At 46.5% G+C, this 22652-nt stretch overlaps 1 protein-coding gene across 1 annotated transcript in view; it reads right to left on the reverse strand.

Annotated features, from left to right (window-relative positions):
* LOC308326417 (uncharacterized protein) overlaps window positions 1-22652 on the reverse strand; it is an 84323-nt gene that overhangs the window by 15222 nt on the left and 46449 nt on the right. The window contains exons 10-13 of the mRNA XM_080779297.1: window positions 21033-21393; window positions 15239-15460; window positions 12949-13098; window positions 9992-10093 (exon numbers count right to left, since the gene is read on the reverse strand). Of these exons, the coding sequence (XP_080635423.1) occupies window positions 9992-10093; window positions 12949-13098; window positions 15239-15460; window positions 21033-21393 (835 nt within the window). The remainder of the gene's footprint in view (window positions 1-9991; window positions 10094-12948; window positions 13099-15238; window positions 15461-21032; window positions 21394-22652) is intronic.

Genomic DNA, 22652 nt, shown 5'->3' on the forward strand with positions numbered 1-22652 from the left:
AATCAGTTTACATTCTCTGTGAATGAAACAGTGCAGGTCAGAGAAATATCGTATCCGGGGGACACTTCCACCGATAGCGTCTCTGCCTCAGCCCTTATAGGTTGTTCCAGGCTTTTCACTTTGCAGATGAGTAAGGCCTCGTTCACACCTAAGACACACTTGTGTCCTGTGTCTTCTGTGTGTCATGGCCGCCTCAATGCATTTCCAATGGGAGTCACATGGTTTGAAGACACAGCTTTGTTGCATGGCTGTCTTCTGCCCCCCCCACCCAATGCAACAAGGTTGTGTCATCAAACCATGTGACTCCCATTGGAAATGCATTGAGGCGGCCATGACACACAGGACACACAGGAGGACACAAGTGTGTCTTGCGTGTGAACGAGGCCTATAAGGCTGGGACCGAGGCTAGCCAACGAGTATAGCAGAATTTGAGTAACAACAGCAGACATTGACACAAAACGCCAAGGTCCAAAAAGGATGCGCAAAAAAAGAACAATGTTCTATATTGCAAATGACAGACAGTGCTGAAAGAAAGGTACTAAAGTCTGGCGAAGCCACCGTTCCCCCTTTTTGTCTGAGGACACGCCGTCTATAGTGACAAGACGAGAGTCTCTCTCTCTCAGAGCGTGGTGCGTGCGGGTGTCTCTCTATCGGAGAGCGGTGTGTGTACGGGTGGGGCCAAAGAAACATCGACAGCGAAATGTGGTCGAAGAGAATCATGTTCCAATGGATTCCTGTGGATTTTAGACATTTCATTGCTCTCCTAAACAATGGCAGGCGTGTTCATTCATTCCCCCAGACGGTGGAGGAACCACAGGACAATAGGAGCAGTATGTCTGTCTGTCTGTCCGTCCGTCCGTCCGTCCGTCATCTCTCCTCTCCCCGTTAAACCAGTTAGATCTGAGACCACATTCTACAAAATGTCTTCTACATCCATGTTTCTATATGTCAGTGGTCCTCAAACTATTTCATGTCAAGGACACCCAGAATGTATTGTACAAATGTATTTGGCCATGACCCCCCATCTGAAAATATGTTGTTCCAGGGTCTACAAGGATCTACAAGCTCCTCGTAGACAAGGATCTACAAGCTCATAGCACGGCACTCGGTGCCTGCTATTTTTCAACAGATAAAAGTCTCAAAAAACGGGTTAAAGTGGTTAAAAGCTGTAAGGCGACACGGATACGTCCTCCGGTCCAAATGGGTTATTAAACCCAGCAGTGTCCTTGCATTAAACGGTCAGGATGGATGTTCCTTCCTGCCCACAAAACAAACCCTCCATTAACTCTGCCCACATCTGGTTTGCTCTGCCCACATCTGGTTTGCTCTGCCCACATCTGGTCGGCCACGACAACACGTCTCCAATCTAACTTGTTAAACAAACGATATACAGTAATAAACCCACAGAGAGTAATTAAAGTAAAGTATTTACACGCTGTAGTTTGAGTCTGAGGAAGTTGATTCTTTTGACCACATTCGCTGGCACATTGTAGGTGTTTATGCTTTGTCTCGTATAGAGCGTCGCAGTCCCTCCCCCTTTCAGAACAACGAGTGGCCCAGGAAATGAATCTGAAATGCCTATGGGAAAAATGCATTGGGATTAATTTTCTGGGCCACTCGTTGTTCTGAAAGGGGGAGGGACTGCGACGCTCTATAGAGTAATGTGCTTCACTGCCTGCCTGTTTCACTTTCATCCACACACACATTCATACACCGATGGCGGCGGAAACCATGCAAGTAACCAAAACCAGCACATCAGGAGCAATCAGGGGTTCAGTGTCTTGCTCAAGGACACTTCGAGCCCGGGTTCGAACTGGCAACCTTGTGGTTACCATCCAGCCACTCTACCCCTGAGCCATCGCCGAATAATTGATAAAAGACAGAGTTACCACGTGGGGGTCCCCGGGGGGTCTGCATCCTGACAGTTTTCTGAAAAAGCTATGTTTCTGTGTCAGTCGTTCTTCGATATTTCAAAAATAGCAGACCTACAAGCTCGTAGCGCGCCACTCGGTGGCGCGCTACGAGCTTGTAGATCTGCTATTTTTCAATAGCTAAAGCATAACGTAATGCTAACAAAATGGAGAGGAGGGCCCAAAAATAAAGTAAAGTTTGTGGACGTACTCAGCACTATTGTAGACTCTACGATAATAAATATCCTGCTTGTTCTTTGTGCTACTGGAGTTTTCACAGGCTGAATAATTGATGGATGTGATGTGTGTGCGTGCGTGTGTGGGCGAGTGCCCGGCGTGCACGTGATGTGTGTTTGCTCTGGAGTGTGAATACAGTTTGACTTCCAGCTCAGTCATCATACCATAAGGCATGAAAGAATCTCACACACACACACACACACACACACACACACACACACACACACACACACACACACACACACACACACACACACACACACACACACACACACACACACACACACACACACACACACACACACACACACACACACACACACACACACACACACACACACACACACGTGATTCAGGGCTAGCCCATGAGTTCCCTGTGATTTCCGTCCTTCTCATTCCAGCAGAGCTCCAGCTCGCTGCCCACCCACATGTGGAACATATGGGATCACTTTGGGGGGGGAGCATGCGTGTGTGCATGCGTGTGTCTGTGTGTGTGTCTGTGCGTGTGCGTGCGTGTGTCTATGCGTGTGCTCGTCCCTCTCACTGAGTCCAACAGTTGGAAGGAAAAACATTATGAAATAATATTTCTGTGTGCAGTGCAACAGTCCAGGGTCTAGTAGTAAGTAGCCTTGTCGAGCCATGAGGCCCATAGGGCAGGAGCCTATCTCCTGTTTCTGTAGCGTGAGGCAGCTTGATGTACAAGTACACCCCCTGGACATGACGCTAGTACAGTATGTCGCAGGGGCTTACCCCCAATCCAACCCTTGATGCTGAGTGTCAAGCAGGGAGGCATTGGGTCCCATTTTTACAGTCTTTGGTATGACCCGGCCGGGGATCGAACCCTGACCTCCCAGTCTGAGCTGATAGTCCAGGGGTTTATAGGCAAACTTTCTTTGGCACCAGCGTGCACACCTTGACACAAAGGAGGGTGGTGATCACTGGCACACTGGCAAAAGGAGGGTGGTGATCACTGGCACACTGGCACAAAGGAGGGTGGTGATCACTGGCACACTGGCACAAAGGAGGGTGGTGATCACTGGCACACTGGCATAAGAGGTGTGAGGATTTTTGTGTTTATAATAAACTATTAACCCATTTAGACCTGAGGACGATTCTACATTAATGTCTTCTAAATCAGTTTTCTGAATGAAAAACCTACGTTTCTGTGTCAGTGATTCTCAAACTACTTCATGTCAAGAACCCCGTAAACTTATGTGATTGGCCGCTGACCCCCCGGGATCCCCCGGAAGCAAAGATTTGAGTCTGAAAGAATATTCAAAGATTTGCGCCACATTTTCACGATCTTTCAAAAAGTAGCAGATCTACAAGCTTGTAGCGCGGCACCGAGTGCCGCGTTATGAGCTTGTAGATCGATAGCTAAAGTATAACATAATGCTTCACCAAAAGGGGTGCCCTGATCATCATAATGATCATTTTAACAATGTGGGGGGGGGGGGGGGGGGGGTGGAATATTTAAAAAGAAGGGAAAAAGCTTATGTTCGTGCAATCAAAATGTGGTTGGAATTTCTTATGTGGTTAAAATGTATGTTGACAAAGTGGCACACTGACTCGAAACACACTGATCTAGAAAATATATTTGGAAGAAAATTCCGAATAACTTTGCATTTGTTTAAAGGGACACAAAATAATATATATGTTAATGACGTTTAGAAGATTTAGAACACTTTCCTGGGGGGTCTTTATGTGTGTAATATCTATGTGGTTTTAGTATATTTTAGATTGTAGCAGTCAGCCCGGTGTCTCTGATGTCATGGACACTGGGCTCACTTCCTTCCTGGACTACATGTGGTCTCAGTAAGACAGCCTTCCCCCCTATCCACAAGGAGGAAAAGTGCACCAAAGCATTAATAATGAATTGCATTTTTTATAGCGCTTTTCCAAGTGCTCAAAGCGCTTTACAATGGTTCGTTCATTCATACATTTGGGAGGTGAAGCGGCGAACAGTCGACGCCAGCGTCCTCACTTCCCACATTCACACACCGATGGTGGCGAGCTCACAGCCTGAGGCAATGTAGGGTTCAGTGTCTTTGCCCAAGGACACTTCCACATGTGGACAGGAGGAGGAGCCGGGATTCGCCAAACACAATATAATTTTGGAGGGGTCCAGTATAAGCTTGGCTTACGAATAACAAACCGCTGATTTACAGAAGGCATTTGTGTAGCATGGGCCTCATTGTCTTCATGGGTTGACATTACAATAAGTCTGAGAACCACGGATGTAAACAACACTGTATGAATGCATGTTGGTTATACTGCACGTCCGTGTTTTAACCCGTTCTGACCTGAGATCAGATTCTAAAAATGTTCTTCTACATCCTGACAGTTTTCTGAAAAAGCCATGTTTCTATATGTCAGTCGTTCTTCGATTTTTCAAAAAATAGCAGACCTACAAGCTCGTAGCGCGCCACTCGGTGGCGCGCTATGAGCTTGTAGATCTGCTATTTTTCAATAGCTAAAGCATAACATAATGCTATAACACCAAAAGGGGTTCCCGCACAAAATGGGTTAAGTCCCTCCTGAAACCAAAAACCTTTCATGTTGAACATGAACAAGTTGCCAACAGGATGATTTGCAGGGTTTTGCACGAGAGGGAGAATTGTTGAGCGTGTGTGTGTGTGTGTGTGTGTGTGTATGTGTGTGTGTGTGTGCGTGTGTGCGTGTGTGTGCGTGTGTGCGTGTGTGTGCGCGCGTGCGCACTGAATCTGTCTTTTCTCGTTGTTTTTACAAAACCGGGAAATGGCTAGCTATAGTGCCAGGGTAATATTACCGGTATTTGGCCTTGTGGTCCGAATCCATGTGTCAATTTACTAACTCTACTGGAGCCAAAATGTATTATACTTTATAACTTGTTAAGAACTGAGGAACTGAGTCTTCGTGTAGTTTCCGCGTGCCCCAAAGGACCCCCAAATTGATATGTTTTTGGCACATGAAACAATTTCACGGGACCGTGGCGCCCTGCAGGTAAATACACTTTGTCGTTACCGGCCCTTAATCGACAAATGCAGGTCTTGTTGAAAATGAATTACTAGACGCGTTAATCGCTGCTCATCTGAAAGGACCTTTATGAAGCAACGCCCAAATATATAGCAACTACACCCAAACCGCATTACCCACAAACCCAAAGAACTACAACTACACCTAAACCGCATCACACACAAACCCAAACAACTGCAACCTGCATCTACCACAATATTCACAAGCAACTGACATACAGAAAAACAAGCCCCAAAGTCGCTTATAATGAGCAGAATTGGGTGTGACAAGTTTTGTTTTAGTCCCCATATACTAGGAAGTGAATGCCCTAAACCATATATGTCAGACTCAAGGCCCGGGGGCCAATTAAATCAGGCCGTGAATGAATTATCTTTGGCCCGCGGGGTGATATTTAATTAGAACTGGCCTTCTGGTATATAATTGCACGGACCACCATAATACTACAAGTCCTGCTTTGTGAGGATCATAGAACAGGAAACTGAGCTTAATAATAATAATGCATTTTCAGTTTTTTGCTCTTTGCCCGGGACGTCCTCCTGACCGCTGTGCTCCGTGTGTTGAAACACAGTCCAGGCCCTTGACTTCTACCAATTTATTTATTTTGGCCCACCGTGTATTTGAGTTTGACATCCCTGATTCCCTTCCCTAAACCCAACACGTCGGTCATGGTCTGGGTCATTTGATGCTTTTGACAATACAACGGTGTCAGCAATTATGCCGCCTAGGCCCTATATATGTTATCATTTTTAACAACTTGTATAAGTACATGTTGAAATACAGGCCTTTTACTGGCAACAACACTAGTTTGTATAACGTCGTATATTGCTACCCTTATACGTTAACCCTGGCCGATTCTACAAATGCCTTCTAAATCGTAAAAAAAAGCAGATCTACAAGCTTGTAGCGCGACACTCGGTGGCACGCTATGAGCTTGTAGATCTTTCAATAGCAGACATATCGTGTCTGTGTGGAGGAACCTCATGCAGCATGTCCAAAAACTGTTACTTTTTAGGATTAAAAAAAATTATAATCAAGATAATTAATTTACAAGATCATAAACACGCCGCTTCGTGCCGTGTTTTGAGACGCGTTTCGAGCATTGCTATATATTTCTTTATTTTATTGTGTGTGATGCTGTAGTGTACGTATATGATCAAGTATGCCATTATTTATTTTGGCAGTTATTTAAGGGTTGAAATAAATCCTTCTTCCTGCAACCCACTGGGAAGTGGAAGGCTATAGTAAGTGTGTGTGTGTGTGTGTGTGTGTGTGTGTGTGTGTGTGTCACAGACCTCCGCGCGCGGCTCTGCCGGCCAGTAATTGGCTACGGTTGAACTCGTGCTGGAAAGGCGACCGGCGGTAGGCCGCCGCCGGGGGAAAGGAGCCGTCCGATCCCAGCTGCACCTCTGCCCTCGTTAAGCCATTCTGACCTGAGATCAGATTCTAAACATGTCTTCTACATCCTGACAGTTTTCCATTCTGACCTGAGATCAGGTTCTAAACATGTCTTCTACATCCCTGACAGTTTCCCATTCTGACCTGAGATCAGATTCTATAAATGTCTTCTACATCCCTGACAGTTTTCCATTCTGACCTGAGATCAGATTCTAAACATGTCTTCTACATCCTGACAGTTTACCATTCTGACCTGAAATCAGATTCTATAAATGTCTTCTATACATCCTGACAGTTTTCCATTCTGACCTGAGATCAGATTCTAAAAATGTCTTCTAGATCATAGACAGTTTTCTTGAAAAAGCTATGTTTCTATGTCAGTCGTTCTTAGATTTTTCATAAAATAGCAGACCTACAAGCTCGTAGCGCGCCACTCGGTGGCGCGCTATGAGCTTGTAGATCTGCTATTTTTCAATAGCTAAAGCACAACGCAATGCTAACACCAAAAAGGGGTTCCCGCCAAGAATGGGTTAAGCGTCACGAGCACTTCCTTCATGAGTGACTGCATCCAATTAAAACTCTGTCTCGGAAAAAACTGATCCGTTTACAACAGCACACACTTGTTGTTGTTGTTGTCCATATCGGTGACCGCCGCGTACGAGAGCATGCGTGTACATGTGTGTGTGTGTGTGTGTGTGTGTGTGACTGTGTGAGCATGTGTGGGCTTGTGAGAGAGAGTGTCAGAGCATGCGTCCACGAGTGGTTCTTATGGCGGTATATTATTCTTGCTATACTTGGATGTTCATATAATTGGTGCTCAACCATAATGCTCATTATGCCATTTCTGTCCACTCAGTCTGACCCCCTTTTCCACCCGTTGGATCCCAACCCGGGAACCGGTTCACTTCTTTTTGGGTTCTTATACTTAGTCCATGAGCCAGAAGCTCCAACATTGGGACGTTAATTATGGATTGAGTGGCCAAAAACCTACCGGTGGAAATGGGGTCTCTGTGTCTCAGAGGAGGGCTGTGGACAGTTCAGAAACCTCTCTGTGTCTCAGAGGAGGGCTGTGGACAGTTCAGAAACCTCTCTGTGTCTCAGAGGAGGGCTGTGAACAGTTCAGAAACCTGTCTGCTCGCTCTGTGTCTCAGAGGAGGGCTGTGGACAGTTCAGAAACCACTCTGTGTCTCAGAGGAGGGCTGTGGACAGTTCAGAAACCTCTGTGTCTCAGAGGAGGGCTGTGGACAGTTCAGAAACCTCTCTGTGTCTCATAGGAGGGCCGTGGACAGTTCAGAAACCTGTCTGCTCTCTCTGTGTCTCAGAGGAGGGCTGTGGACAGTTCAGAAACCTGTCTGCTCACTCTGTGTCTCAGAGGAGGGCTGTGGACAGTTCAGAAACCTGTCTGCTCACTCTGTGTCTCAGAGGAAAAGAGACAGTTCAGAAACCTGTCTGCTCACTCTGTGTCTCAGAGGAGGGCCGTGGACAGTTCAGAAACCTGTCTGCTCACTCTGTGTCTCAGAGGAGGGCTGTGGACAGTTCAGAAACCTGTCTACTCACTCTGTGTCTCAGAGGAGGGCTGTGGACAGTTCAGAAACCTGTCTGCTCGCTCTGTGTCTCAGAGGAGGGCTGTGGACAGTTCAGAAACCCGTCTACTCGCTCTGTGTCTCAGAGGAGGGCTGTGGACAGTTCAGAAACCCGTCTGCTCTCTCTGTGTCTCAGAGGAGGGCCGTGGACAGTTCAGAAACCTGTCTGCTCTCTCTGTGTCTCAGAGGAGGAGGGCTGTGGACAGTTCAGAAACCTGTCTGCTCACTCTGTGTCTCAGAGGAGGGCTGTGGACAGTTCAGAAACCTGTCTGCTCACTCTGTGTCTCAGAGGAGGGCTGTGGACAGTTCAGAAACCTGTCTGCTCACTCTGTGTCTCAGAGGAGGGCTGTGGACAGTTCAGAAACCCGTCTGCTCACTCTGTGTCTCAGAGGAGGGCTGTGGACAGTTCAGAAACCCGTCTGCTCACTCTGTGTCTCACAGGAGGGCTGTGGACAGTTCAGAAACATGTCTGCTCAGAGGAGGGCTGTGGACAGTTCAGAAACCTGTCTGCTCGCTCTGTGTCTCAGAGGAGGGCTGTGGACAGTTCAGAAACCTGTCTGCTCACTCTGTGTCTCAGAGGAGGGCTGTGGACAGTTCAGAAACCTGTCTACTCGCTCTGTGTCTCAGAGGAGGACTGTGGACAGTTCAGAAACCTGTCTACTCGCTCTGTGTCTCAGAGGAGGGCTGTGGACAGTTCAGAAACCTGTCTACTCGCTCTGTGTCTCAGAGGAGGGCTGTGGACAGTTCAGAAACCTGTCTACTCGCTCTGTGTCTCAGAGGAGGGCTGTGGACAGTTCAGAAACCTGTCTTCTCACTCTGTGTCTCAGAGGAGGGCTGTGGACAGTTCAGAAACCTGTCTGCTCACGCTGTGTCTCAGAGGAGGGCTGTGGACAGTTCAGAAACCCGTCTACTCGCTCTGTGTCTCAGAGGAGGGCTGTGGACAGTTCAGAAACCTGCCTACTCACTCTGTGTCTCAGAGGAGGGCTGTGGGACGACCTGGAAATCAGAAATCCAAGCTGATATAAACTACTGCTGCAATGGAAGCCATTGCATTTCCATTAATCAAATGTAAAGCAAACCCATTTCACTATTTTAAAATTTGCATTTGTTCAAAATGTGTGTCACTCAACTCAAATAAAGGTTCCCCACAAAATTGCACCGTACCATAGTAAATGTATGTAGTTTCCACCACTGTGTGTGTGAGTGTGAGTGTGAGTGTGAGTGTGTGTGTGTGTGTGTGTGTGTGTGTGTGTGTGTGTGTGTGTGTGTGTGTGTGTGTGTGTAGTTTTGTCGGTGTGCTCGAGGGCAAACAGCTCAAGCTGGAGTTTAGAGCTTTGGCGATACGTTCCAATTACTGCAGGACCAACACAGAGTCACGCATGACCTAGCCTCGGTACCAGGCTTTCATTTTTGTTGATGCAAAAATCGAAAGCCTGGAGGAACGCATTGGCCGCTCTGGTCTAAAAGTGGGAGTCAACCCTTCCGGGTGGGCGTCGCTCCAAATTATGTGACGTAGCGCTGCACTATAGGGGGGAGAGGAGGGGCCGGGGGTGACGGACAGATCGATGAGATCCAATCAGGGCGTGCGCAAATCTCAGCCGCGACCCGCCCCTCTCTAGACCAGAAACCTAACACGTTAGCTCAGGCTATGCATGACCTTACCTTCACACGCATGCACGCACACACACACACATCCTTACCTTCACACGCATGCACACACACACACACACACACACACACATCCTTACCTTCACACGCATGCACGCACAGTAGTCGCACACACACACACACACACACACACACACACATCCTTACCTTCACACGCATGCACACACACACACACACCCTTACCTTCACACGTGTGTGCGTCCGCCGTCAGAGAGAACCCTGGGAAGCAGGAACAGACGGGGCGTCCACGCATTGCCGTGCACTGCTGACCACACGGACCGTTACCTGTAGGGGGCGACAAAAACACACCACAACAAGCAGCGTGAGCGCCACAGTCGCGTCGCACCGCACCGGAGCCTCCCAGATCTACAAGATCACAACGAACGTCGTGTCACACTGAGAGCGTGACGCGTTATATGAGCTTGCAGATCTGCTATTTTACAACATTCTTTTCAAAGCAATGGATTCCTATAGCCTCGGAAAAACCCAGACGTTTTTATTTCCAGGGAGAAAGAAAAAAAAGTCTGGGGTCGAGTCCACTTCAATTCATGCATACAGTAGAGCAAACGTCGATTACTCTCACTCTGCTGATTTCTGATCGTCTGCACCTTTGTTAAATTGACGCACACACACACACACACACACACACACACACACACACACACACACACACACACACACACACACACACACACACACACACACACACACACACACACACACACACACACACACACACACACACACACACACACACACACACACACACACACACACACACACACACACACACACACACACACACACACACACTCCCTTGCTTTCATATGCCATTCTTATAGTGATCTGCTTCCTTACATTTCCTCCAAATTCAATTTGGTTATAATAAACTGTCTGAATCTCAGATCAAATGCCTGGTTACGGTGTGTATAGTACCAGCATTCAAATCCGAGGGGGTTAAAAATGTCTCGCTTTCTTTGGCCCCCTGGTGGTCATAGAACGACCTGCAGTCCAGACTAAAAGTTTCAACTAATGGGGATCATCTCTGATCAAACTTCTGCACATGTGTGGAGCCGTGCTATAGGCCTCCATATTTATTATTGCTGTAAATGATGTAATCTGTGTATTTTCTCTTAACCCATTTTGACCTGAGATCAGATTCCAAAATTGTCATCTAAACAGTTTTCTGAAAAAGCTATGTTTCTGTCAGCCGTTCTTCGATTTTTCAAAAATAGCAGACCTACAAGCTCGTAGCGCGCCACTCGGTGCCGCGCTATGAGCTTGTAGATCTGCTATTTTTCAATAGCTAAAGCATAACATAACGCTAACACCGAAAGGGGTCCCCGCCCAAAATGGGTTTTAAACACCATCCCTATTCTGAGGAGAACGTAGCCGATCTACAAGTGGAAGTATTGAAAAGTGGACATACTCCACTGGTCCCTGGTTTACAACAAACGGTGGGAGTTTGTCTGACAAACATCTCCCAGTTTGTGTATTATTGTTTTTGGTACAGTCACAAATGTACTCGCTGATGGAAATCTGGCCTCTCCACAAAGGACTGCAGTCCTCCTTAATTATGTTGACGGCTCCCCGAAAGCCGGCCGTGTCAATTCTTGTGTTCTTTTTAATTTCACTCTCTCTCTCTCTCTCTCTCTCTCGCTCTCTCCGGAAGGTGATTTCTACTGCCCTGCCAACACATTCCTCCCACACACGCACGCACGCACGCACGCACGCACGCGTTTGTATCGGATGATAATTCTATGAATGCCATTTTCACACACACACCAAAAAAAGAAATGCCAAACCATTATGCTATTATGCCATAACCATTATGCTAGAAAAGCAGAACAATAGCAGATCTACAAGCCCACAACGCGACACAGGGTTAAACCTATACCTATAATCCTAATCCTCTCCTTAATCTAATACCGTATGTACCTAAAAAAATATTTATAAAACAACCATTTCTCTTATGAGGACCTTGTACACTTATTACTAACACACACACGGCGCTCACACACACACACACACACACACACACACACACACACACACACACACACACACACACACACACACACACACACACACACACACACACACACACACACACACACACACGGTTTAATCTGCATGGCCAGGTGCCAAAGTCATTCTCTCGCATTAACAATAGCTTCCTTGTACAGACAGACATATACTGTATAGTTACACTATGGAACCTGCAAGATGGAAGCTAACGTACACATTCACTGGAGGGATTAGACCCGGGTGGTCCCGACATATACGGCTGTGTTTCTCCTCCCTCGGTGGGCCCAGAGGGTTATAGAGGTAATCTCTACTGTACATGAAGACTGTATGTACTGAGACATGGCCCAGAGGGTTATAGAGGTAATCCCTATACATGGAGACATACAGTACTGCTGTATCCGTATTGATCCCACCAGGCAATTAGCCTACAGTACATATAATCGGTTGTCGGACAAAATGTCCCCTATAATCCCTAATTGGTGTGTAGTGTTACTGTACGGTCCGTGTTAAAAAAAAAACAGTGGACCGTTCCCAAAGTGGGGTCCGGGGACCCCCAGGGGTCCTTGAGGGAGTTCCAGGGGGTCCCCAGCTAAATGATATAGTTTGGAACCAAATGGACCCTTATGGGTCTGTAACTCTGAGAGTATACAAATGGAACCAAATGGACCCTTATGGGTCTGTAACTCTGAGAGTATACAAATGGAACCAAATGGACCCTTATGGGTCTGTAACTCTGAGAGCGTACAAATGGAACCAAATGGACCCTTATGGGTCTGTAACTCTGAGAGCGTACAAATGGAACCAGACGGGTCCGTTTGGTTCCATTTGTACACTCTGAGTTAAATTAACATTGATTTTACAATATAAATTGGAGTCCCAGAGATATAAATGGGGGTCTGTAGACTAACATGCAGGTCAAACTGGGGGTTCTTGAAATAAAACGGGTGGAGAAACACTGCTAGAGCCGTAAAAATTATCTTATCTTATGAGGGTGTCCCCTGGAATATCTTTTCAAATAGGGGTTCTGCGGGGCTAATTAGTGTCAATAAGGGGGTCCTCCTTGCCAAGAAAAGGTTTGGGAACCACTGGTGTCAGAAGAGCAGTGTGTTTACCAGCGCAGGGGTCGGGCTGAGCGGTGGTCTTGGTGGTGGTAGGGGCTCTGGTGGTGGTGGTGGGTGTAGTGGTGGTCTCTGGTACTGCAGGTGGGATGATCACCACAGCGCTGTTCTCTCTGAGACCCTTCAGCTCCTCCTCTGGATTCACTGGAAACACATGAAGACTCACATGAAGACTCACATGAAGACTCACATGAAGAGGTGGGGGGGAGTTGCAACACTCAGTTCACACGGGTGTGATTTTTCATGAATAGCATATCTACAAGATCGTAGCGATATTCCAATAGCTAAAGTATAACATAATGCTTAAAACACCAAAAGGGTGAATGGGTTAAACAACGGGAGAACTCCTGTACAACTCCTTCAAGTGCAGAACGGTATCAACAGCAGAGATAAGAGCTGTTATTTCTCGCGGATCGGCATCTCCAACATTCACTACGGAAAGGGACGACGACAATGTTCTGCTGTCAAAAAGTCTTCCTGCCGAGTCATTGTTGTCATAATCAGCCCATCTCATAACCCATTCTGACCCGAGATCAGATTCTAAAAATGTCTTCTATACATCCTGAGTTTTCTGAAAGAGCTGTTTCTATCTCAGTCGTTCTTTTCGATTTTTCAAAAATAGCAGACCTACAAGCTCGTAGCGCGCCACTCGGTGGCGCGCTACGAGCTTGTAGATCTGCTATTTTTCGATAGCTAAAGCATGACATGATGCTATAACACCAAAAGGGGTTCCCGCCCAGAATGGGATAACCGAGGGAACGGCGGAAACAAACAGTCTCAGCTCAGAGACTCTGGAGGCTGCGGTCCAGAAATGGGACAAAGAGCCTTTCTTATCAGGGCGTTGTCATCATCATCACATCATCATCATCATCATCATCACACATGGAGGTCTGACATTAGGAGTACAATAAATCACACCCGCGTGAAGTGAGGGCCGGGCGCTCTTATCATCATATGTGACCAGATTTGACTGAGAGACTGCCATCGCACAAAATTACAGCTTTTCACCAGAGGAGAAAAACCTTTTTTAAATTTTATTTCCCAAAATGAGTTAATATCACAGGCAGACTCTTCACATACTAGAGCATATCTGAAATAAGTGTCTAGGTGTGATGTTAGAGACCACAGAAGTGAACCTTTCATGCCTGTTTTCTCAACTCGCTGTTTTCTGCAAGACATTACTCTATAAGACATATCTCCAAAACTGGTGGGCCAAACTGAACAACCAATGTCAATTTGAAGCTACGATTCCCTGCTTTCATATGACGAAAATTCAAATTTAGTCACATATCAATAACGGTTTTACTGTTACGTTCCGTCATAAGTAATCCAACCAGCAACTGCTTCTGGCGTAATGTTCCGTCTGATAAGCTTTATTATATTATCAAACCGGATCGCTGATGTATCTTTCTTTTTTTATTATTATGGCTTAATTGGCCTTTCCTTCTTTGACGATCCTAGACCGGATTGCGCAACAGCGCTGCCGTCCACCTCCCATTATACAGGCTGACTAAAAAGCTGAATAACTCGAGATCTACGGAGCTCTCCGTGGTTTGGATAAAATGCACGATGTTCGGAGGCCTTTGCTGATTATCTGGTGGTTTAGATGGAAACATTGGCGCATTCTAGAGCACGGATGGATTCATTTTAGCTCGCTAGCACTGACGCTATTTATTTACCGTAGCATTAAAGATGGACGCTCCAGTCAGGATGTCAGTCCATGGCATTCAATGTTTGACATATTCCGTGTGCATATAGCCCAGCAAGTTGCCATCCTGCCATTAAGATGGCCACCATCATGTGAATAATTATGGTCAATGGCATGGGTTTCCCAATAGACATTATGTGTATGCAGTATCCATGTGGTTCTTCTCAACACCACCCCCTTTCACTGTGAACATAGATATTCCATATTGTGCCATGCAATGGTAGATGTGCCTGCACAATAGCCTCCCATTTAACCTCCTTGTCTAGGCCTATATTTATTAACCCACAAGCTAGTTAATTCAGCATTATTTTACTGATCGGTCAGGCCGGTATATGGTATAGGCCCCGGGCCTACCATTGCGTGGCACAACTACAGTATGCACGGAATATCTATGTTCACAGTGAAAGGGGGTGTTTTGCGTGTCTTAAGTATCAGGTCTTATTCCCTAACTTGAGTAAACTAAAGACCTGGAGGCGTGATCAATGCCATTTGGCTATTCTGAGTGACCGAAGAGCATTGATCACACCTCCAGGCGTTAGGGAATAAGACCTGTTACTTCAGGGCCTTTCTACCGACCTGGTGCACAGGAGTGTCCGTCCTGCTGCAGAGCGTATCCCTGGTGACAGGCGCATCGGTAGGACGTCCAGGTGTTGGAGCAGATGTGCTGACACAGCTGTCCCACGTACAGACGACACTCGTCCACATCACCGCGGTCCTCCACGGAGTTCACCGCCTCGTCTACGGAGTCTACGGCCTCCATGTGGAACGCCTGCTTAGGGAACCGGCTGTCGGACATCACTGAGAGAGGGAGGGTGAGGGGAGAGGGGGAGGGAGGGAGAGGGGGAGAGGGAGAGGGAGAGGGAGAGGGAGAGAGAGAGAGAGGGAGAGAGAGAGAGAGAGAGAGACACACACACACACAGAGAGAGAAAGAGAGTGAGCTTGCAGATCTGCTACACTTAAAGTAAATAACACATTGTTGAGTTGCTATTGTTCTGTGGCTAGCAACAGCTTCATCACACCGACGACTACACCATAAAAGTCAGTCAGACGGAAAATTAGCAGGCGAACACAGCGATAAAAAACAAATAAAGGTCCTTTGTTGCCTCATAAAACACTGTATAAAACGAACTACGGTGTGCAGAATTAGAGGATAGTTATACTGACACTGCTGATAGAAAGCATAATGATTATTTATACTCCGTGGCATAAGATGTCTGTATACAAAACAATATCTGATCTACAATAAGTGTTTCCCAACCGAGGGTCCACAAATCAAGGCCTGCCAAAACTAAATAAAAGTTCAACATTTCAGATGACTGGAATATGTGAAGAAAAAGACTGACTAAAACTAAAATAATGAATAATAATCACACCCGTGTGAAGTGAGGGGCAATCTTATCATCATACATCCATCTCATTCCGGCCAATCACAATTTGCGTCCTCACTGTTGCCTTCAATGTTTGTGTTTACGTAATGTTTGTGTTCACACACACACACACCCTCAAAGCTGGACATAGGAGGGGCTATAGCGCCTCTCAAAAATATAGATATAGTTCAAACCAAAGCTACATATAGTTTTATTTTACAATAATATGCCTTTAGCCCACCACAGCTTCAACGAAGACAGTTAGAAGGACGTTGAAGGTAAAGTAACACTATAGTTGTAATGGGGACATGTCAACGGCCGTGAGGTTTTAACCCATTCTGACCTGAGATCAGATTCATACGAGGTTTCCACTGGACACACACTGGTCTGATTAACCCATTCTGACCTGAGATCAGATTCTAAAAATGTCAGTAGTTCTTCGATTTTTCAAAAATAGCAGACCTACAAGCTCGTAGCGCGCCACTCGGTGGCGCGCTACGAGCTTGTAGATCTGCTATTTTTCAATAGCTAAAGCATAACATAATGCCAACACCAAAAGGGGTGCCCGCCCAAAATGGGTTAAGTAAGGTGGCAGGTGGTCGTGATGATGAAATAAGTGGCTGTCGTGTCCTGTGTAGCCGAAAGGTCATCGGTTCAACTTGTCAAAAGTGTCCTTGAGCAAAACACGCCGAAGCACTCCCTAGTATGCCTGCTGTTCATTTTAACCACACCAACAGCTCGTTACAGACAAAGAGGTCCTACCCCCCCCCCCCCCCCCCCCCTTTACATTTAAACTTTTTATTCCCTTATATATTTAATAGATGTGTTTTTAACAAGTCTTTAAAATACAGAAACTAGCCAATCTAGCTATTTGTCATTCAATAGAATATAATAGGCTTAACAACTACAACCCTAGAGTAGCCTAGATCAGGGGTTCTCAACGTTTTTGAAAATATATAATAAATGAATACTAAAACCAGATAATAATCATTACGGAAATTGTATGCATGCACCACGTACTATGTCGCGACCCACGGCTTGAGAACCCCTGGCCTAGATGCATTATGTTGACCGGTGTCCCCCAGATATCTGTAGTACATCAGTTCCTTATTATTTTGTCCTCCTTAAACTTCCGGAGATGTGGCGAATTAAAAGGCAATTCTCTTGAATGCTGCCTTCAACTCATTTCATATCAAGGCCCACTATTAATTCTGCATTTGAGCCACGGAACCACCATGATGACATTTAGACCTCTCAGGATCTATAAAGGTCCATTTGATTCTCTATACTAATTTAGCTGGGGACCACCTGGAACCCCCTCAAGGACCACTAGCACATAACTTTGGGAAAGTGTCATCATAGTGGCTTGTTTACTGCGTGCGTGCACACGTGCGTGCGTGTGCACGTGCGTGCCTGCGTGAGTCAACAGTCTGGCTGCACAGACATGGCGTAAGGTGTGTGTGTGTGTAATGGTGAGGTAACTCTAGCAGCACAGCTGAGCCTGTTAGATCACTCACTACATCACACAGATAATAGTAGGGCTGGCTGGCTGTTTAACCCATTCTGACCTGAGATCAGATTCATACGAGGTTTCCACTGGACACACACTGGTCTGATTAACCCATTCTGACCTGAGATCAGATTCTAAAAATGTCAGTCGTTCTTCGAATTTTTCAAAAATAGCAGACCTACAAGCTCGTATCGCGCCACTCGGTGGCGCGATATGAGCTTGTAGATCTGCTATTTTTCAATAGGTAAAGCATAACATGATGCTAACACCAAAATGGGTGCCCGGTCAGAATGGGTTAATGGCCGTCCATACTTCATGCCTCCATTACAGCCCTCCACTTCACACAGGAGACTCTATTACAGCCCTCCACTTCACACAGGAGATGATGTGAATTATGGCATTCTGTCAATTCATCAGGTCAAGCCGCCCCCCTACCTCTCTCTCTCTCTCTCTCTCTCTCCCCCTCTCTTAAATGGAGCAATTACATAGCTCCTTTTCAGAAGGCTCCCCTCCCATGAGTCGACCATCATCATCCATCATCATTAGCATCATCTTCGGGAAACTGTTGACATTCTGAAACATTTTCTAAATATGAATCCAAGCACATTTTTTACTTCAGTCGTGCTAGTGTTAATCCACAGATTGAATGCATTACATTCATTCATTCACCTATTTAATCCATTCAGGCCGGACGTAGACATTTAAAAAGAAAAACGTTTTCTAAATCATGACAATTTTCGGAAAGATTTGAGGCACATTTTAACGATTTCTCAAAAATAGCAGACCTACAAGTTCATAGCGCGCCACTCGGTGGCGCGCTATGAGCTTGTAGATCTGCTCTTTTTCAATAGCTAAATTATAACATAATGTTTAAAACACCAAAAGGGGTTCCCGCCCCAAAATGGGTTAATACACCGATGGCGAAGGAAACCATGCAAAAGGCACCAACCTGCTCATCAGGAGCAAATAGGGGTTGGGTGTCTTGCTCAAGGACACTTCGACACTAACTCTGGGGGAGCCCACAGGGATCGAACCGGGGACCTCATGGTTCCCAAGCGGCCACTCTACCTCCTGAGCCACTGCCTCCCCCCCCCCCTCTCTCTCCCTCCCTCTCTCTCTCTGAAGGCATGTTAGCTGTGTAGTTTTATGGCTGACAACATGACAGAGGTACGTGCAATAAGAGCGTATACGTAATCATTTCCACGTACGTAGCGGTGGTGTTTTCAACCCTAATAATAATCACACCCATGTGAAGTGAGGGGCAATCTTATCATCATATTCATCATCTCATTCCGGCCAATCACAATTTGCGTCCTCACTCACTGTTGTCTTCAATGTTTGTGTTTATGTAATGTTTGGCAATTCATTTTCAAAAGGTATTTAATGTTTGTGTTTAGGAGGCAATGTTTGTGTTCACACACACCTGGACATAGGAGGGGCTAGCGCCTCTCAAAAATATAGTTCCCCCCCCTCTCCCTCTCTCTCTCTCTGAAGGCATGTTAGCTGTGTAGTTTTATGGCTGACAACATGACAGAGGTATATGTGCGAGAGCGTACGTAATCAAGTTAAGCCTCATGACTCATGACTCAGCGACGGGCCTTTTAATTAAAAGTGGAAAGACCCCCACAGGGTCCAGAGACTAGAGTAGAGTAGAGTAGGGCAGGCAGACAGACAGGAAACATGGAGCATGAAACTTGTTCCACCTCTCTGTACTTAACCGACCTAATTGGCTGTTGGTATAATACGAGTTCTCTTATGTTATGACATCATCACTCCCCCCCCCCCCCCCCCCCCCCCCCGCGCGGCCGGAAGGGAGCCTCGGACTTTATGCCATTAGCCCATTCTGGGCGGGAACCCCTTTTTGGTGTTTTACCCCCTCAGGCCGGGAACCCGTTTTGGGGTTCTGTACAGTATGTAAGGTATTCAAAAAAGACGTTTTTCACAAAACGTATAGGTCAGGCTTCAGAAGTCCTTTTTAGAATCGGCCTCAGGCCTAAAAAGGCTTCTAAATCATGAGAGTTTTCTGAAAAACCTATGTTTCTGTGTCACTGGTTCTCAGCTCCTTGTCACGTCGAACAGCTCCTTGTCACGAACGGGCGAACAGCGCCTTGTCACGAACGGGGGAACAGCTCCTTGTCAGGGCTTTTTGTGAAACGTGTTTTCATGGACTCTACAGGAGCTGTCCACGTGCACGTCACCCACCCATGTGCACGTCACCTGACCGCACGTGCACGTCACCTGACCGCACGTGCACGTCACCTGGGGGCCAGAACACTTCTTCTGAGCCAGGTGGAGGTTATGATGACACAAGGTGCATGCCTGCAGTGCACATGCAGCACGCACACACACACACACACACACACACAAGGTGCATGCCTTACAGTGCACGTGTAGCGTGCACACACGGACGTGCACACGCACACACACACACACACACACACACACACACACACACACACACACACACACACACACAGTAACAGCCTAGGGTGACCACCTGGCCAAAACTGGCTACACTTTGTCAGCCTGCACACGGCCTAAAGGGGGCGCCATGTGGCTTTGTTCTTCAATGATTTTTTTTGTGTGTGCGTGTGTGTGCATGGTGCACGTGGGAAGTGATATTTTAGTTATATTAGTTTTGTTAAAAAGTAATTCATTTCTGTGATATAGTCATCATTGCAATAGTGTTGCGTTGCGACGCATTGTGAGCTCTTTTCAATAGATCTTCTACACATTTTGAACATTGTGAAATGGGATTCTGCAATATGAATACTTTTACTTTTAGTAATTTTGTACTTTTATACGAGTACATTTTAAATTCCGTACTTTGAAATGGCAGTATTGGTACTTTTACTTAAGTAAAACAATTGAGAACTTTTCCCCCCCCTGTTTATCCGTCATCCTGTTATCAGTGCACCGGGGCGTGGTGTGGCGCGGCGTGGCGCGGTGCGTCAGCTCGCCATCTGCTCCTGATCCATCACGTCTCTCTCTCCTCATTACTGGCCCGCCACGGCGTGACACCTGACCCGCCGGCGGCCTATCAGGAGGAAGATCAATCACGCTATACGAGGGCGGCGGCGGCCAGAGCCGACTGTGTAGAGCGGAGGTTATTAACCCATTCTGACCTGAGATCAGATTCTATAAATGTCTTCTACATCCTGACAGTTTTCATTCTGACCTGAGATCAGATTCTAAAAAAGTCTTCTACATCCTGACAGTTCTCTGAAAAAGCTACGTTTCTATGTCAGTCGTTCTTCGATTTTTCAAAAATAGCGAGGAAACCCCACGCAGTGCAGCTGGGGTTTAACATCGAGCGCTCGTTTGCACTTCCGCATTTTGGGCACCCAAACTTTGTTGCCCAAATCGGGAAAAAAATGTGGAAGTAGAGCGTTGTTCCAGGTGCTTCAAAACGCCACTGAGCAACTTCCACTGAAATGAACAGCGAGGGGGGGGGGGTTCAGTTTCTATCTTTTAATACCCAGTGAGTGCTCACCTTTCCTGGGCAGAATGGTGGGCGTCGGCATCTCCTTCTTCCTCAGCAGCTGCTGCTGGCCATGCCCATAATCTCCGTGGCTCCGCCCATTGTCTATGTGGCTCCGCCCATCTTGCCCGTGGCTCCGCCCATCGTCCATGTGGCCCCGCCCATCACCCATGTGGCTCCGCCCATCGTCCATGTGGCTCCGCCCATCGCCTACGTGGCTCCGCCCATCGTCCGTGTGGCTCCGCCCATCGAGGCCGTCCTCACAGCAGGTGAGGAGGGTGTGTCCACAGGGGTAGCCCAGGTACTGGTGGGCGTGGCAGCCCCGCCCCTCGCGGCGCAGCCGCAGACCCAGAGCGCAGCAACGGCAACACGTCTGTGGAGGCAACACAGATTGGATCTTTTATTTTTATGATTTTTTGTATACACTACATACATTCGAAATGCATATTCATCCTGCATATTAGCATAATGAGCACTTTTAGTTTCGTAATGCTAAACGGAGCATTCCTATGTTGTGGTATTGTCTTCTAAATGTTTATGTGTCAGTGGTTCTCAACCTGGTTCTTAAAGGGACACTTGACCCTTTTTCAAAAAAATATATGTTAATGACGTTTAGGAGCTTTAGAACACTTTCCTGGGGGTCTTTATGTGTGTAATATGTGGTTTTAGATATTTTAGATTGTAGCAGTGAGCCTGTTGTCTCTGATGTCATGGACACTGGGCTCACTTCCTTCCTGGACTACAGTAAGACAGCTCTCCCCCTATCCACGAGGAGGAGCAGTGCACCAAATAATTATGGGAATTGTAGTCCAGGAAGGTAGTGAGACCAGTGTCCATGACATCGGAGACAACAGGCTCACTGCTACAATCTAAAATATCTAAAACCACATATTACACACATAAAGACCCCCAGGAAAGTGTTCTAAAGCTTCTAAACGTCATTAACATATATCTTTTTGCAAAAAGGGTGAAGTGTCCCTTTAAGTACCCCCAGAATTATCTGTATTTGGCCGTGGACCGCCATCTGAAAACACGGTTGGATTCTATGATGGCTCGTCCCCTCAAACAATGAGCAGACATGTTGGCACTGCTCGGCTGAGCAGCCAAACCACCAGGCCTTCCCTTCTTCTGGGACACAAGAGTTGCCACATTTTGCGAGAGAAACAAGCAGCCAGATCTATAATGAACCCTAATAGCCTATTTTCAAATAAACTATTCACAACCCATTGTGAGCTTGTGTAGATCTTCTATTTTCACAAATAAATCTAGATTATTATATATATATATTTTTTTAAATGTTCTGAATATTTGCAATAACACACATCTCGTATAAGGGCAGATTTACTGAAAGAATAAGTGGCTTATAATAAGCAGACATGGCAACACGGGCACAGAGCAGCAGGAATGCTGCTCCACCTGGAAGTGTTCACATGTCTGGAGGAGGATGAGCAGAACACACTCTGCACTCTGTGAACCCATTAACCCATTCTGACCTGAGATCAGATTCATACGAGGTTTCCACTGTGGGACAAACACTGGTCTGATTAACCCATTCTGACCTGAGATCAGATTCTAAAAAAAATGTCAGTCGTTCTTCGATTTTTCAAAAAATAGCAGACCTACAAGCTCGTA

The sequence above is a fragment of the Protomyctophum bolini genome, assembly GCF_963924005.1.
Source record: "Protomyctophum bolini genome assembly, chromosome: 2".
Lineage (NCBI taxonomy): Eukaryota > Metazoa > Chordata > Actinopteri > Myctophiformes > Myctophidae > Protomyctophum > Protomyctophum bolini.